The sequence below is a fragment of the Melopsittacus undulatus genome, chromosome 1 (assembly GCF_012275295.1).
Source record: "Melopsittacus undulatus isolate bMelUnd1 chromosome 1, bMelUnd1.mat.Z, whole genome shotgun sequence".
Taxonomy (NCBI): domain Eukaryota; kingdom Metazoa; phylum Chordata; class Aves; order Psittaciformes; family Psittaculidae; genus Melopsittacus; species Melopsittacus undulatus.
In genome coordinates, this window is record NC_047527.1 from 154,024,150 (window position 1) to 154,043,251 (window position 19,102).

The following is a 19,102-nucleotide window of genomic DNA, read 5'->3' on the forward strand; positions in this document are numbered from 1 at the left end:
TGCAAGCTGCTGAGCACATTTCACCAGCTATTGTTCCCAGATCAGCCCTGCAAAACAAAACCATTTTATTGCTATCCCCAGCAGCTGCACAGCTTTCCTCTTCAAATTGCCTCTATCAAAGTCTCACCATCACAATGACTGTCTGAAGTACAGTCGCACTGCGAGAGCTGACCTCATGGGAAAGGCTGCTTACCTACAGAACACCACAAACAGGGACAAAACTCAAGGCTGTAGCTCTTTCTGAAGACCTGCAATGTCTTCTGAATGCTAAAAGAGATTTGAAGACCCTCAGAATCCTCTAAATTATGGCTAACAAAAGCCTGCACACAAACAGCTCACAATAAACAAGGAAAAAAGCTTCTGTCACAAGCTTGTGCTCGTCTAATACACAAACTGTATCCAAACTTCACCTTTTTGGTACTGAGAGAGAAAAGAGCTGTTGGCATTGACATAACAGGTTTAATAGGGGTTACTTATTTGATAGGAGAGATAGGGCTCTTGAAGCACTAAAAGGATCTGGAAAGCCTTGTCTGACAAAGATAATATCAGTGACTCCGAGGGGAACAGCATCTTGCATGGGGCTGCAAGAGGGATTCAGGCAGACAGGAGAGCAGGGGAGCAGAAGAAAACAGAGGAAAGCAGAGTCAAGTTAGAACAGAGAGGGTTCAAAAGAATATAAATATGAATTCTGTGTAAGAAGAGGAATTTCCATGAAGTGCCTCGCTTTGTTTAGTGCCTTCTGTCCGATACCAATTCCTGGTATCAGCAGAGTAGCACTGATTTATAGGGAACATGATGTATTACAGTAGAAATCAGAGACACTGATCTCTGCTGAACTGAAGAGCCAGTGCAGTACTCGCTTTATTTTACATGCAGCAGTGGCTGCAACGTGACTGTACTAAAGGTACAGTAACTCATGGAAAGGAATCTTTCATCCAGAACTCAGCAGCTGGTAGTAAACACCAAATGACATTACTGCTGCTTGAGGAATACTATATGCATTGCACTGTGCTCTTGACAGTAAAACAGGTGTGCAGCATAGGGATGTCTATGGGAGCCTAAGTTGCTTGGGGAAGCAGGAGCCTGAAAACCCTCCATTGGCAGTGCAGTTGGAAAGGGATCTCTAGATTTACATTGGTCTTCAACTGCCTATGCAGAAAGGAGACTAAGAAGGTTTAATTTCTTCTGTATAAGGAATGTTTTCTATTACCTCTTTACCTAGGCTTTAAATTCATGTATATACATAATATATATGGAAATATACACATATAATACATATACACATAAAGAAAACATAAGGTTACATCATGTAAGAGGTGAATGGGCATCCATCCTTGCATGGGCTTATTGTATCAGAGGTTGTCGTGGATTAAAGCACTTGGGTGAGAATAGGGACAGAGAGAGAAGCACTGAAAGGCAGAGAATGAGTGGATGAGCTAGCAAAAAAGTTAACTGCTCAACTGCATCTTTAACAGCCAGGAGGATTAAGTCCATTTGTCATTGCAGATAACTACAGGAGATAGATCTAACTGCTGTGAACCTGCCAAAGACTCCTGTGTGCCCATACTTCATGAAACTGGAACATGATTCATCTTGTGGCTACGGTTTAATAGCAGCACTTCACATTTTGAAGCCTGGGTAGGCTCACATTTGTCTTTCTCTTTGTCATAGGTGCATAACTTTCCATTATGGGGCTGGCTGGCAAACAGCAGCTCCACTTAGCACAGGTTTTCAGAGGCTGAATGATTCTGTTCCACGTTGACATAAGAAACAACTGCAGCCTTTCTAAAGGTCTTGGAGCCAGCTGTGGGCACAAGAGGGGACAGTCAGACAGGCTAACCTGACAGGGGAGCTGAGAACTGGCCAATTCAAGGGTCAAGACCTTGCTCTGACAGGTACACAGTGCTGTTCACCATAGTTAAATTCAAGCTGTAGCTGTCTACTATGGTTCATGGAAAAAGATTTCCCCTCTGAGAGGCTAATTTAGATCACACAAGGCAGCTTTTCCTCTAAATCACCTCTGATAAAACAGTTTCAGTCTGGGTTCCATTTATAACACAGGGAGACAGAACTACCAACTTAACTGCCTAAACTTGGTCTCTAATCACAGGCGAGGCTGTACCGTGAGTTTTTCTCCTCTTTCGACTCAAAATTTCACCTGACAAAAGTGTTTTTCCTGACAAAAGTTTATCACATCGAGAAAATGGAAGATTTCCTCAAAACCAGAAGTTTTGGTATTAAAAAGAAACCAACTTGCCAAGTACATGTTTCACTGGAACATCCATTAACAGAAATGTTTGGCAAATCAGTATAACTCACCTTAGGTATATTTGAAAATGATTCCTTAAGTTGAACGAGGATGTGTGAAGGTGAGAAATGAGCTTCATGCCCTTATAAATAGCATAAATGAGTACACTAAGAGGTACAACATAAATTGGATGTGCCAGATCCTTGAGCTGGTTTGGTACTGGCTGAAAACTGAACAGTGGGTACCTTTATAAATGCATATGGACCTGAGCATCCTAACAACCTAACTGCACTGCTGAGCTTTCCATGGTGAATTTTGCCCACTCTGCTTTGGTTACTTGTGAGGACAGAGATGCTCAGTCCAAGGCCATTCCTCACTGTGTGTATGCATAAAGACAAGGGAGGTGGTGCCAAGGTTTTCAGCCTCTCACAGTTCAATCCAAAGACATTTTGGTTTTGGGAAGGGCTACCACAGCATTTAAACTGGCAGAGGAAACAAAACCAATACTGGATAATACACCTGTATGGGTGATGCTTGTATGCATCACACCAGTAATGTGACTGTTGGCCAATAAAAGCTGTTGTGTCCCTTTACTATGCAAGAATACTTGTAAAAACCAAATACTGGGGTAATGGAGATGCAAGTTAATCTCTAAGATCATATACAACAGTATTTGCTGTAACAACCTGGCAGGCTGACTTTGCTCTCTTACCTGAACTGGACCCCCACAGCACACATCTCTTTGTCTTACTCTGATGAATAAGCTGGGATAAAAACCAGTATCCTAAACACTGATTTCAATAGTTTTGTGACTCCCAGTTTCTTCTATTTTGCATCATTCTGAATTAAACCTAATCATCAGTTACTACAGGTCAACTGCATTTTGCTTTGCAGAACACTAGGATTACTAAAACTATATTAATAAAGCAGTGCACGTGTGGCATTTTAATCAAGCTTTCAGATGCACTCAGAAACAAAGCATATGATGCCTACAGAGAAGAAAAGCATTCACGTTGCCCCTGCTACCCACCTAAAGGACTGTCTGCAATCCCATACTGAACTCACAGCCTCCTGTGCCTGGGAAACACCTCTCTTTCACAACTGTTCATGCTATGGTAGTTTTAGGTCACCACAGCAGGACCTGAGCAGTAACACTTCCATCCTCATGCAAGACTACAGACAGAAGGGTTGTTTCTGCTAAATAACAAATATACACAAGCCAGTTGTCATACTTAACTGCTGATACCAAAGACACAAGAAGTCTGCTTGTGAATACGTTTTACATATGAGTTGAAATCCCTGACAAGGAGTGTATATTCTATCAGTTGTCCTACTGAATCAAGGGAATTCCATGAAGCAGAGGCATATGCCAAAGGGAAGGAAAAGAAGATCAAGTTATTTCAGTCATTCACACTTAGATTTCTCATTTTCACAGCTGGTCCTCTGCTAATGAACATGCAAAGTTTGCTTATACCTCAGCTCGAATACAGACACCCATTGCCTGGCAAAGCCAGCGCTCATTTAACATTGAATGATCATTTCCCTTTGCAACTGGAAGCTGTGCAGTCTGAAAACTGCATTAAGAATGTTCAGCTGGAAGATCAGTCTTCTGCCTGACAAACATGAGCACAACCTTATCCAATATGCACTCTTCTACCTGTCAAGAGTATGCAGCGATGGCTCGGGTAGGCAACAGGAGGAATGCTCTTCATACAAGAAATTAGAGGTTTCTGTCAGGCGATGATGGTTTACTTCCATCTCAGTTAAATAAAGTGGAAGGAGAAAACGAGCCTCTAAGACATGTTTCGGATTTCAAGAGGATTGCCCTTCATGTGCTATGCTCCTTAGAAGGAACTGCAAGCTCAACACCCTCAGATACCTACGGATGTATTTGACATCACATCACAGTTTGGAGTGTGACACAGGACCCAAACCAGTCTTTCTCTGAAGGTATGGCAATGAAGCAGTGGTCTGGAAAGCAGCACAGCTATGAAAGCAGGTAAATGCATCTGCTAACACATGCTGGCTCTCAGCAGGTACTGAATGCTGATGAACCCAGATGACCACAGCCTTGAGGTATCAGGTTAGAGATGTGTTTAACTGATAGACACTGATCAGAAGCGGTCAGATACTTGGCTGTGCTTGCATGTGTAAGAGGCTTAGAGTTTCCTCAAGGCAAATCTGTTAATACTACCTGGAATATGAACTGGAAAGAAAGAAAGAGATTCTGTGAATGTTTCCATGCAGACTGCATGAAAACTGTCACCTCCAAAGGGAAATCTGGGATAAGGAAAGAGCCCACAAAGAATGGTGGGGAAGGGAACAAGAAGAAGCCTAGCGTGCAAATGAAGCCAGAGCTTTCAAGCAGAGCTCTTGAGGTTTAAGCATGTTCATTGTCAAGACAAGCTGAGTCCTTGCAAAAGGTATTGCAGTAAATGTCAATGGATTGATTTGGGCTAGGGAAAGATAAAGAAGGAACAGGAGGTGGTACAGTAAGGATGGGATGAAAGGCTGGCTCCAAACTTCAGCAAATACTTCATCTTACTTTCTTCCTGGAACAATGGGGTAAAATAATAGGCAATAGGTTGCAGAAATGGATGGTGTGACATTAAAAAGCAGTTCAATGCATCAGCTGAGGTGAAAGGGAGAAAAGAAACCGGTTAATCTCCATTACAAAATTCGCCTTTGGAAGACCAGGAACGAGTTTTCTTAACAAGATTTATGAAGGCAGAAATGATGGGAAGTACAAAAAGAATTCTCTTTCAAAAGAAGCAGGAAAAGCAACCCCAGCAAATATACATTTGCAGATCTGACCTCAATACTGCTTGACAGAAAGGAGAAAAGGAGAAGGTGGATCCTCCCAGACTGCTTGTCTTGGGCAAGATGAACAATCTCCTAGACAAAAAGGTTTAGGTCAAAGGTAGATTCTGCCTATTTGGATTTCATTAAAGTTCTTGAGTATGCGACCAAAATCTATTACCCAGGACTGAAAGGAACAGAGCAGAATGCACTGAGCCACAGAGATGTGACACTTCCGTGGCTCTTGGAACACTTTGCTTGGAACAGAACTGAATTCCCTTTGGATAAAAAAGAACCAGACTATTTTGAGAGATTTGGATTAAACATTAGGCAGAAGCTGTTCCCTGTGAGGGTGCTGAGGCGCTGGCACAGGGTGCCCAGAGAAGCTGTGGCTGCCCCATCCCTGGCAGTGCTCAAGGCCAGGTTGGACACAGGGGCTTGGAGCAGCTGCTCCAGGGGAAGGGGTGCCTACCCATGGGACAGGTAGATGAGCTTTGGGGTCCCATTCTACTCAAACCAGTCTGTGAAGTAGTGAAGGATGTTTAAGCTCAATGAGAGATGGCTCTTGTTGAAAGCAGTGCTAGGTTGAAGGAAGGTAGAGTTCTTCAAAGAACAACATTGGCACAGTGTAAGGATCAGTCTTGTTCTCTGTATTCTTATTACTGAATTTGATGCAAATATTAGGCATGTCATAGGCCATTTATATTTGACATGGTGTTGGAACCATTGTCAAAACCGAAGCCTAGGGCTTAAGGGAATGCGATGAAGTTCTGCTTTGGAAATGCAAGCTGGTACATTTGAGACCTGATCCAAACCACACTAGATGAAAGCAGACAAATGTATCCTGGATCCACCAGGAATTACAGAGAGACAGAATGGAGACTTCTGGTTGACCAAGGGGAGATGAAGAGACACAAACATCTCCTGGGAAAGTTAGGGAAGCATTAGTAATGCTGCTCAAGATCTCACATAGAATACCCTGCACAGATTCAGCCACCCATTTTCAAGGTTATCCAAAAGTGAAACTGGTGCATGGGTCTGTTACAAGAATGAGATGAAGAATGGAGTTTAGCTTATGTGAGCCTAACTTGTTTAATATAGATGAGAAAAGGCTGGGAGAAGATGTGAAAGTCTATTCTTACATGATGGAAACCTGCACCATGAATGGAAAATGAGGTGTTTAAACTAAAGCTGAGTTATTAAAGTTATAATGGCACACAAGCTGGCTAGAAATAAACTTGGACAGGGAATTCTGTTTTGTCTTAGACATTTCAGTGTCCCTAAGAACCAACTTGACATCAGTTCAGACTGATCAGAACTATGTATCAGGCATCAGACATCAAAGCAACACCAATACAAGTGTTTTAATTCAAAGAAGAATAAGGAAGACAAGTGGAAAGATGTAAATACAAGAACAAGTCTGCTCAAGAAATTATTGATAGAGTACCATTTCCTGTTCTTAATGAAACCTTCCTGTACACAGTTTGTTCTGACATGTACACAATTAGTTATGACATGTATACAATTTGTTCTGACACTTCATCAGAAGACATTAATACATTTAAGCTCATTTCTTTCCCTTAGTCTTACCTACAGAGCATGTACTCACCATTTTAAGCAGAGGCATAGAGGTGAGATGAAGAAGAACAGGTTTTTCCTTCCCCTTTCACAGCATATTTTGGAAGCTGTTTGGTATTCCTTTGAAGACCACAGCAGTAGTTTACGTACTGGATGTTCATCACTGGTATGGAAGTGAAACACTAACTGTACACCAAACTCCCTACCCTCTTCAAATATTGATTGATGGAGCCTCATAAAGTATTAACTCTTTAAGTGGGGAAGATCTCTGCTGAACAGCATAGCACAAATCCTACAGGATTAAATCCCACGCAATCCTATTAAAATCCAAAGAGTTCCAAGCTGTTTACCTTAGTTCAGTATCTAATATTAACACCTGGGTTTGAAACCTCACATAAGCTCCACTGCTTTGTTAGATCAGCAGGTCAGGGGAAAGTTCAAGTTTCTTGACCAATATAGGGATGTACATAAATCAAGTCTAATCTTGGACTTGAATGCTTAATCTTTTTCTTGGCTTGCTGTTCTTCACCAACATCCATTTTATGTGCTACACATCATGTACTGCACATACCTACATGATGCATAGTACGTAAAACAGGCATACACTTGTACACATTATGGACTAGGTTAGCTAGTGCTTGCATAACTGTGCTCCATCTCCTAAACTGCCATACCTGAATGTGAAGATGAGGGGTCTGCATTTCCCTGGATACCCAGTGTATGGAAAGTCTAGGCTGAGACAGACTCATTTATCTGGTGAAGTACATAGTTCAGACTAACAGCAGCGCTGATCAACCCTGCTGGTACCAGCTCAAGCACCCCAAATGCTCAGCCCCTACCCCTGAAGCTTTAAACTGCTAAGGGAATTATCTAAGATATACTTGCCTATGAATGCCCTGAGCCATTATTCACAATGCAGCTAAAGTGGCTTGACTCACACCTAAAGAGATCAGCCAATGGACTCTATCCTTTTCCTATGAAAAGGTCAGTTAGTTATAAGAAGGATAAACCCAGCAGAATTCTGTGCCAAACTACACCAGAACATAAAGAAACACTTCCAGGTGTAAGAATCTTTTCCTTAGAAAGATATTCCTTCAAATGTCAGTTTTCTTGACTGAATTCCAATGAATCTTTACATAAGATACATCAGAAACATGACCTCTGACCATTGCCACTACAATGCTCCTTACGTTGCTAAGTTAGTGACTGTACAAGCGTGCAGTGTGTCTGTAACTGCTGCCACCAGGAAGGAATTTCCCATCAGGATCCCTCCTTGAGTTGTAAACCTACAAAAGTCTTTGGCAAACCAGCAATTTGCCTTCTTTGGAAGCCAAAATGAGTGTAATAAATGCAGCAATTACATGTGCTTGCATGGTGCCCTCAGGAAGGTATTCTCCTTGTACCTTTAAGCATCCACTCAAGTCATACTGAAGTGTGAAGTAAATGTTCTCAAGAGCCAATAATCCAATAACTTAATTATTAGCTTTGCAACTTTCTGAACCATTCAAGCTTTGGGGTTTTTAGCACAGTAGCAGTATATAGGCTGGAGCAGCTACAGTGAGAGTAACACATGAGAGTCGTTCCAAAGTTCAACTACTGGGTAGCAGCCTGAAGTTCTGCCTCTCAAACTCACACTAGTCAGGAACTGCAATATCCACATCAGAGCACAGTCTGCAATGTGGTACTAGAAGGGACTCTGTGCCACGTTGCCTATGATTACACAGCACTGGAAGCAAGTGTGCTACACTAGTTCTACATTAGGTTATCAAAACTGCCTTTCTGCTGAATGCTTTCAAATGCATTTTGAAGGATGCTATTATCCATGTTGTTTCCATTCCCATATTTGCCATCATAGCAGTGCTTTGCCACACAAACAAGTCATTGTGGGGTAATTAGATACTGCACAAACTGTTCTGCAGTAGCTGCAGCAGATGTGAACTTGTTAACCTATGCAACAGAGTACCTGAAGAAAGCTTAGCCCTCTGGGAATGCCAGGATAGCTCCCTCAGCAGGGGACACACAGGGTAAAGCACACAGGCCCTTGGCAAGCACTGGTTTATGCTTCTGTCAGTCTCTAGGCTCTGAAATACATCAATTCTCTTAGAACAAAACAAGCACAAACATCACCTTTATGAAATCACTCAGAATCTTCCCATCCTGCTGCTTGCTAGGACCACAAAGAGAAAGCTTCTCTCATTACCCCAGTGCTCAGAGGGCTCCTCTGACTCCATCTACTGCAGTGACAATACAATGTGCTTTCTGAGGGGTTTTGTGGCTCTACAACGTAAAAACACAGATTACATGTTTACTAAAAATAGCTGTAACAGCACCAACTGCACAGTCACAGCTCTTGCCTATTCCAGTGCATCGCTTCAAACTGGTGATGAGAATGGTCGATTACAAACCACTTTGCAGCTTATTTGCTCCCTGTCCAGATGTGCTAATTCCTGTTGTCATCCTTGCAAAAGCATGGATAGATGTACCAATGAACTGGATCCTTTTAGGGCCTGGGGTTGAGCTGATGACCCATTTACTTTACATTTCCCACTAACCAGGGAGACTACAGCAGCATCCCAGTCCTGCTGCATGTGTACAGTTAACAGTGTACATTATTGTGATGGAGAGAGCTGTTCTTTTAAAGAGGCTGTCTTACAGAGGGAATACCTCAGCTCCCCTTGCAGTATAGCATCTAACAGAAAAGAAACCACAAATCCCAAAGCCCACGTCAGAACTACCCCCACAGACAGATCATTCCAACTCACTCACAGCTATAGCTATAACTGCGGAATAACGGAGCCGTCTTCCTACATTAGAGCCAGGCAGCCGCTGCCTTTAAACTCCAGCTGGAGCAAACCTCCCCTCTCAAAGCAGCTGTTTTGTTCATACCCTGCTTCCTAAGGTTCTACCCAGCTCCTAGTGACAAGGACCTCCCTGTTTTTATGTGTTTACACAGCTTGGAGCATCACTATGAAGTTCATAGAGATCAGTCAGGTGCTGTCATAATACCCATTGTAAGTAAGCAGTCGAGGATCAGTGAGAGCACATTAGGTATGTTGCAAAGAGCATTCATAGAATCACAGAATCAGCTAGGCTGGAAAAGACCTTTAATACCATCATTATGCAAGGTTACTACTTTTCTCCCTTTACTTCTCTATTCCTAAGTGACATACTGGCAGGCAGAAAACTTGTCATATGCAAGTCATTTAAAGATCCATCTGAGCTGGAAGTTGGCTTCCAGTGAAGTAAACTGAACCACAGTTAAAAATTGATAAGTAAAGGAAAAAGGCTGCAGGAAAAGAAGTTCTTTTCACATAGGGATTATTGTGCCCTGACTGTCACATCCTGTTTCAATGCTGAGTGGTTAAACAGGGAAAGTTCACTGGTGAGTCTGACAGAGGGTAAGGCAGGTGAGAACCCCCAAGTCCCCAGGCAAGGTTCCCTTCTCTGAACCTGTGTGAAAATCAACCTCTCCAACCATAACAAACCCCTGTAAGTGATCTGATGCTGAAAACATCTATGGACATCCATCCCCTCCCTGAGCCCCACCGCTCCTCAAAGACCTTATAGGGAGATAAAAACACAAGCAAGCATCCCCAAAGCAAGCATCTCAAAGGCAGGTGTTCTCCCAGCTCAGCCTCCTGAGATGCCCAGTAACAGGGAGCATTCAGAAGCAGGAGTATCAGAGCAGGCACCACAATCAGAGGTGCTCATAGCACTCCAGCACATCCGAACCAGAGCAAACAAAGAGTGAAAACAAGAAGGGAAAAGAGCTCATTGTGTGAGTACCTTTGATTCCTGGCTGGTGGTTGATGCTGGAGACGGGGGCTGCTCTGTGCTCTCCACTTCATTCTCTTTCTCCACACTATCCACGCCGACTTCAATCGTGCTGCTCGGAGGAATCATTTTACCCCTAAATCACTGCTGTGGGCAGGGAGAAAGCTACAGACCCTGCCGGCTTCTTCCCATTGAACGTCCCCTTGCTTCTCTCCGGCTGCCAGGCTTCCCTACATTGGCGAGGCTGGAATTCTCTGGATTGCCTTTCTTTTCCCCCTTTCTCCTCCTCCTCCTCTTCCTCCTCCTCCTCCTCTTCCTCCCTCCGCGGTTCTGCTGCAAGGGAAAGAAGTTATGGATGTCTCCGTAGGTCAGCTCTGTGCCTGCTCCCGTGTATTCCCGGATCCTCCTCCCCTCCGTGACCAGAGCCCTGTGATGGGAGGGAGCTGAAGCAGAAAGCTCCAGCCCCGCACACACACGCGGGGCACTGGAGGGAGGAGTTGTATTGGCAGCGCTGGGAATAGCTGTAGAGGAGCGTGTGCTGTCATAGTAGTGAAGGCAAGCAAGGCTTGCATGCACACACACACATGCAGGCGGAGTGTAGGAGCCTTGGAAGCGGTTTATAGGCTGGAGAAGGCAGAGTTTGAAGGGCAGCTTTATATTCTTACAAGTCTTTTCCTGAAGGATGGGCTCTAGAAACAGAAGAGAGAAATGAGTCTTCCCTTTGTTTGTCCCAGAGAAGATGATTTAAAACCCTAAATAACCCAGTGTCTCTAAAGCTCCCACCCTGCCTTACATTTACCTTACATCCCAAACTTGCTAGCAAGTGCTGGGACAGAATCACCTGTGGCTCCATGTGTTCTCTACTCTCCTCCCAGCCAGGGAAGCCCAGCTCCGAGCCAGACACATGTAATCCAGGTTGGCTGGTGCTCACATCCTATACCTGTGGGTTGTCATAGTGATAACACTCCATCCGGCAGACACTGAGCAGAGGCAGCCATCGGGAAGGGCCCTCCGGCTTCCCCAATAGCATCATTCCCAAGGATGCAGCATCTGGAGCCATGCCTGGGGCTGTGGCAGCACCTGCAGAAGGTCAGCACGACTTTGCTGTCTGGCTCTGATTGCTTTCTATTGCTCGAGGTTTTGCCTGATTTAAATCTGCCACAGCAGTGCCTGTCAGGTCTCTTCCCTGCTGAATTACAGTCTGTATAGGGAAAAGATGAATGGATGTGCTATAGGACCTGTTAGAGCAAATCCAGGGGGGGCTACAAAGAGGCTGCAAGGGCTGGAGCACCTCTGCTATGGAGAAAGGCTGAGAGTTGGGCTAGTTCAGCCTGGAGAAGGCTCCAGGGAGACCCAGCAATGGGGCAGATGAGAAGCACAACACTCACTCTGGTCCCATTCCCCATCAGTGTTGTGAACCAGTCTTAGGAGCCTCAAACCCCATCTTCTGCTGAACCTTAGGAACAGCCCTGGAGTGGCTCATGAATGGTTAATGCTCTCAGTGTTGTACAATCCTGCCCATGTTTTGTATGAGAAGCTCGCAGCGTCATGACTGTGTAAGTGACTATCATAGCACCCGCCACCCTGTTTTTGGGTTGTTTTACCAAATTAGTACTGACACCTGCTGCACTCCCTCTTTCCTCCCCATTACTCACTTGTCAACCACCAGTGATCTGTCAGCTTCTTGACAATCAGCCTGGGAAAGATGAGTCAAGCCTAAAACCTTACCAAAAAAGAGGGAAGAGAAAACAAACTGGATTTCTTCTGGTTTCATTTCCTTTCTGAGGCTCTTACAAATCACATCTCCTGGATAATGGACTGATCACTCAGAACCTACATCTGCTTCAGTCTCCAGAAGCCAGACTTGTGATTGCTGCCCATCAGTCTCTAAGCAAAGGCACCTGATGGAAACGTGGGCACTGCAGCGTGGTGTTAAATGAGGAAATGGAACAGATTCTCCAGTGAAGAGACAAACGGGGATCTCTGGAGTGGGGAAAGGCAATCTGGATGAATAAAACATGAGAGCCGATGCTCAGCCCCCAGCTGAAGCTGTTGCATCGCCTGAAGGCTCTTGGATGCTGCCTGGAATCACCTCTGAGTATGGCCTGGCACAGTGCTCCATGCTGACTGCATGGGTGCTACACCTTCCCATCCCTCCTGTTCTCTGGTACCCCACACACAAAGGCAACAGGGTGTGATGCAGAGCACTCCTCTGTGATGAGGATCCAGCACTTAAGCTCTGACTGCAGCCAGCACAATAACAGCATCCCAGAGGATCTGACACCAGCAACATACACACACTGCAGGAGAGCTCCACAGTGGCAAGATGAAGCTAATGCAGGGAGTTTGGCACATGTCATGCTCTCTTGCCTTCTTTTCTTCTGATATAGGCATTGCTTTAAGGTATTTGAGCACCTTCATGTGAAAGAGGCCCAGGAGTAGAGATGGATTCACCAAAGGGAAGATATCAAATCAGTGCTTATTGAAAGATGCTATTCTTCTGAGTAACACTAGTTATAATATCCAGTATCCAAAGGAGACCTACAAAGATACTAGAGAGGGACTATTCGTGAGGGACTGTACTGATAGGATAAGGGGTGATGGGCTCAAACTGAAACAGGGAAGATTTAGGCTGAATATAAGGAATAAACTATGTATTGTGAGAGTAGTGAGGCACTGGAACAGGCTGCCAATGAAGCTGTAAATATCCCATTCCTGGAAGTGCTCAAGGCCAGGTTGGACACAGCTTGGAGCAGCCTGCTCTAGTGGAACCAGGTAGGGGGTAGGAACCAGGTCCTTTCCAACCCAAACCATTCTGTGATTCCCTAGTTCCTGTTTGGACCCTCATGCATTTACTGGAATAAAACACAGAAGTAAAAAGGAGAGAGGGAACTGTAGGTGTCATCATTCACTGCCTGCTGCATAAACCATCCCATGCTCCTGAGCATATAGAGGATATAGGAGAGCATATAGAGATGACACTGCTGATAAATGCCATTGGTTTAGAACCACTACGTGCCTCTGTCTGGAAAGGTACAAAGCAACGAGGAATCAGGCTGGCTGCCACTGAAACAGGGCCCTCGAAGGAAAGAGGAATTACATTTCCTGAACTGTATCCAGCTCACAAGAGGATGCAGACTGAGCACCACAGGAAACTGTTGGACACATTAAAATAGGCTGTAGTTCTGGCACTTGCAGTGGAACGTGGTCAGCCTCTTCCCAAGTTCCTCAGTCCAATTGGTGAGTGTTCCAGGTGAGAAACAGTAGCTTCATTTCTTAGTCAATTCAGTTCTGGCTTCAAGGAAATTGGCAACAGGATATCCTTCTAGTGCCATTTGTGATGGGAATATTACTGTTGGCATCGTGCATTTGGCCAGATGAAAGGTGGACATCTTCACTAGGCTCTCCTCTCCAGTATCTGCTGTCCACAGCTGGCTAAGTGACTACAAAGACCACATTGCTCTCATGGAGTATCTGCTGTGTTTCCAGCTAACAGGCTTGCGGGCACTTCTCACCAGCAAACATATAGGCACAGAGAAAAGGGCATTACAATAGTGTCAGCTGGATGGTTTTCTCTCTACAGTCACACAGCCCATGTTTGCTTTCAGTACAATCCTGACAGTTCACCGAGCAGCTAACACAGTAACAACCCCCCGTGGATTCTGCTTATCAAAATGCCATCTAAGGGCTCCACTCACCAGTTCATTGAGCTGGAAGCACAAGCTGGTCAATGCTCTGAAAGCATTCCCAGCACTAATGGGATGCTGTTGGCTTGCAGTTGGACTCAAATGATCTCAAAGCACTTTTTAGAGTTGAAGTATTAAGCCTTGCACTGCTCCAGGGAGAGATTCTACTGCAGCAAACAAGTAACAGCAGAGGAAGGCAGACCAACAGATTGGTGCTTGTAGTTAAAGCTGGGAGGAAAATGGAACCTCTGCCTGAGTATTAATTCCACAACCTCTCTCCATCCACAGCAATGGCATAGGAGCGATGCAGAGATCACACTGTGTCTTGGGCAGCTTGAATCTCTCCTTCAGAGAGATGCTGATGAGACTGAAACACCAATACCCAGATATCTAGACCAGGAGAAAGAAGAACGCTGCATCCTCTTCTGATAGCGAGAAACGTTTGAGAAAGGGAGAAGAGGATGTAATTATAAGAGATGGAATTTAGCCAAGATACAGCATGGAATATGTTCAGTCTTACAAAAAGCATTGCAATACCTTTAAATAACCAGCGACAGTCCCGACCTGATTTTACATCTCTGCTGGCAATATGATTCCTTCTCACTTTTTATAGGAATGCGATATAAAAAGAAGAGCCCATGGAATCAGTATCACCATTTCCTGCAACTCACAGATGCTCCTAGAAACTCCTGCCATTTAATAACCATTTACTGACTCGGACCAGTATGACTGTAGCAGGAACGTCCTGAACCACTTCATCAGGTTGCTGCAGTGGGGATTTAGCTGTGTATTAAATCCTTCCAGGGTATCCATGCTCCAGGTATTTAAAGAGATAAAGATGTGATAACTAATATCACCTCCTCCACTCTTTATGGACTCTGCTTTAACCTCACTTGTATTTCCTTGGATAGGAATTAAGACTCTTCCTGATGCTGTCAGTACCACTCAGAAGGGTCTCATACAATCACATCTCAGCCAGAGACTACTGTGTTTCCTCAGCCTTCTCCAGAGCAGGATGGGAGGAATCCCCACATGCACACAGAGGTCAGCACATTGGATCTTGGGCTCCTTTTTCATTCTCTGACAGGCTTTTGTTAGGAGCGAGCTTTCAATCACCTCTTTCTTTCTTAGACCTTCCCTGACCTGAACTGCCCCTTCAATTCCTCTGACTGCCTGTCAGCCTTTCCAGGCGTGAGCTGGGTATTACAGCTCACAGTGCTTGACTGGGTTTGTCTCAGGTTCCTGTTTCCTCCATTCACTGTGGTATTGAACACCGTCAGCGTGAGCTATTTCTTCCCTCATGTCAGTGAAAATGCATCGAGAGCACATTTTGCTCAAGCTGTAAATAGAATCCAAAATAAGACCTGGCAAACATCCCCAGCAGAGCTGCTGGTGAACACAAGGATATGTATATGCATTCCTTTCTCTTCTCATACAGATATCTTATGGCTATGCACCAGTTTCTGGAAGGCTGCGTATGCAGAGTGTTTCCTGTCTTAGGTAGTTACAGCACGCCTGGCGCTGCAATATTTAGGCACCGACACGCATGCTGAATGCAAAATGAACCTCGCTGTCATCTGCAAACCTGCAACTGTTGTGCTCTCATATCCCAACCTGGAAATAGAAAGGATTTCTCAGTGTTCCAATGACCTCTGTCAGGAAAGAGGGGCTTTTCCACAGGGGTTGGTGGAACGCGGTTACACACAGTGAGTGTCATAAATGCCTTCAGAGCCTGGTTCTGTAGAAATAGCAGGAATTAGCATTACCAAGATCAACTCCATCAGGTTAATGCATACATCAGCTGGAATAGAAATGTGCGTGATGAGGGTGCCCCACAATTACCTATCTCTAAACAATCTGTTACAGCCCTCAAACAATAACAAAGCGAGTGTTGAGCATCCTATAAACGTGATAGGAAAGAGAATACGTTTCAGCCCACATACATGGGGTTTGTTCCTCAGATCTTCATGTAAGGCAAAACTTGACAGATACTGATAGTAGCTGGGTTGTTATCTCCCTACGTATCTACCAATTCAAACTAAAAATGGGCAGTAACATTTGAATTGAGCAAAAACTAAAGGAAAACCTTGCAAACACTGCAAGATGTTATCCAGAATGATTTCTATTATTTCATTTAAAGCAATGGAATTCTTGGAGCCCAGTGCAAAATGGCAATAGGAAGACAAGTTTGTCTTCTTGGCAAAGACAAAACTATCACCATTCTAGGAGCCTATCAAATACAATCAGTACCTTTTAAAAAGGATTCAAGTCAATTTACAACATAAAAACCCAGATTGTACTATTAAGACTGCAAGCAGTGATAAAACCACCGAGCACTGTACTTGTGAACCTTTCCAATCAGGTTTCTCCATAGAAATAACATGCATTGTTTTAAAGTGTTCCAGTGCACACAACTGTTATATTTTGTTGCTTAAAGCAATAGGAAAGAATATGATCGCTCCTGTTTGAAACCTGAACACAGAGCATCCTGGAGTCACTGCTTCTTTTGATGAATACAAACCACTGCCTCCCATTATTCAAAGGGGTCAAGCTCAGCTGCAAGAGCAAATCATTTCACTAGCAAAAATAGCCATGATTTTTAGAAGTACAAATATCAGAAGAGAAATAGAAGCAAATTAGGGGAAGACTGTCCAAAGTATGAGTGCCTTCACCTTCCACATGCATAACTATTTGTATTCTTCCTTGGATTTATAGGGAAAACCAAATCTCTTCAGGTTCCCTGATATTTTTTGGTCATATCACCTGCAGTGTTACCCCTCTAAAGTTGCCATTTGAATGCCTCATAGAGTCTGAAGTCTTCAGGTAGAAAAGCATTGCCCACCAGGCCCAGGAAAAGCTGGATCTCTCCCATTGTTTCCATGGAATGAGTTATCTCAAACTCAAATGTGTGATAACCGAGCTCAATGGCTTCAGACTTTGAGCAAACAGGGCATTGAAGCTGTAGATTTACCCATATAGTTGGTCAAATTAGCTCTGATAACAGACAATGAAGTTGACATGAATGATGATAGAACCAATATAACTTGTATGCTTTTAAAACTCCATTTTCATTGTGTAGCCTGTGATACGTCTGTATTACTAGGGGTTTCTAATAAGGAAATAAAAGACTACTGAGCAATGAGCATCAGGATGGCTGAAATCTGGAGGCAAAGCAAGGGACTACAGATTCCTAGGGTGGGCTAATATTTGGGATGCTTTATTTAGTCAAAAGCTGAACCATGAGCCTAAGAAAGCTGAGCACAGGTCATATGTAAATTCAGTGGGCCAACAATGAAAGAAAGCCACAGTTTATGCCATCATCTCAGAATGTTAGGCACTGGTTCAAACTGCAGCATTCCTCTGGGATGCCAGAAACGGGGAAACCCAGGCAGTCCCCATGATCACAGCATTCAAGAGATGCAGACATTGGGAAGATGTAACTTCAGTCAAAGAAAACCCCTGTGATTCAGGAGAAAAAGCACAAGAAACACTGGTAATCAAGCTGGAATACAGCAGGTGAGACTGTCTTTCCAAGGGGATGTGGCCAGCCCTCAGATATGAACTACTGCATGCTCAGAAAGCTTATACCTAAATTGTGAGCTCTTCAGGCTAGGTATTTACCTTTTATCTAGAGCTTCTACAGCAGCTAGTTGTGCTTTCTGTCCAGTCTTAGGTATTACAGTAAACCAAACAAATAAGCATTTTAAAAGGTAGATATATGCCTGCTCAAGAAGCTGAACAATAGTTTTATATATACATATATACACACACATTTATGGTCATATACTACATACTTAGCACAGTAATGGCTCATATGTTGTAACTATGCTGAATGAGAGATAACAATAGGCAGCGATGCTCAGGAAAGACAAGAGGATGCTCGCTGCAGTAAAGACTCCATACATCAAAAGAAGTAGCACAGAGAATGATCTGATAGAAATAAAAACATCTGCTGTGTATTTGTGTGACCCCCAATGAGAGCTTTGTGAAGGAAATCTATTTTTATCCTTCACATAGAAAGGCAGAGAATGCACAGAGCTGGGAATGATGGGCTTTAACTGCAGATGGCTGCTAAAGGTTTTGACTTCTTTGGGGTACTTCTCTTAATCCCACTGTACCCAGCTGAGTTTATAAGCTGCTTGCAAGATGCTTTTTAAAGCCATTTCTCCATGGGCTGAAATACACCATGCTTGGATCATCATGGGGTATTCCAAACACGCTTCATGGACCTTTTTCTTCTTCCACAGATAGGAAAGCTGCCCTCCTTTCACCTGGACAGAAAAGCTGGACCATAATTGAGCACTTAGTTTGAAAATGCTATCCCCACTTTGGTCCAAGACAGCTTAAGCCTATTTTCCTCGCTATTATTAGGGTTTTATTGTTATTACAGGACTAAATATTAGTCCTGGAGCACATACTCAGAAGCAAAAATAAAAGGAACTTGGTGCTGCTTCACTCCTCTCATGCCCATCTTCTTGCTCCCTAAAAACTCCAGACTGAAAGCTTTATTCTATAGAACCAAACTTTATCTGATCTAAATGCAGTAAGTTGTAAGTAGCATAAAATACATGATAACAGGCAGCTACAACCATTTCCCCCTGTCCTTTATGTTTAAGTGTTTGCTTAGCAGCTGGTAAATAGGCTATTAAAAAAGACATGGGGACAAAAGACATCAATGACACCACAGTGCTGAAGTCTGGTTAACAAGAGATAAAGCTCATTTTCAGTTTACAGACACATCTCCCTCCCTCCCAGAGACTCACAGGTTGAAAACCACAGTAAAAGCTTCCGTGACAATCCTAAGATACATCTTCCCTGAGCAACACACATGAAGCAATAAACATGAATCATGGAATCATAGAACAGAGTTGGAAAGGACCTTAAGATCATCGAGTTCCAACCCCCCTGCCATGGGCAGGGACACCTCACACTAAACCATGTCACCCAAGGCTCTGTCCAGCCTGGCCTTGAACACCACCAGGGATGGAGCATTCACAGCTTCCTTGCCAACCCATTC

At 43.9% G+C, this 19,102-nt stretch overlaps 2 protein-coding genes across 3 annotated transcripts in view; both read right to left on the reverse strand.

Moving 5' to 3' along the window:
* STAC (SH3 and cysteine rich domain) overlaps window positions 1-10,659 on the reverse strand; it is a 57,478-nt gene extending 46,819 nt beyond the window's left edge. The window contains exon 1 of the mRNA XM_005154167.3: window positions 10,412-10,659. Coding sequence (XP_005154224.2) covers window positions 10,412-10,528 — 117 coding nt within the window. The 5' untranslated portion in view covers window positions 10,529-10,659. The remainder of the gene's footprint in view (window positions 1-10,411) is intronic.
* Window positions 1-19,102, reverse strand: part of ANLN (anillin, actin binding protein) — an 819,922-nt gene that overhangs the window by 56,358 nt on the left and 744,462 nt on the right. The gene's annotated exons all lie outside the window — the stretch shown is intronic.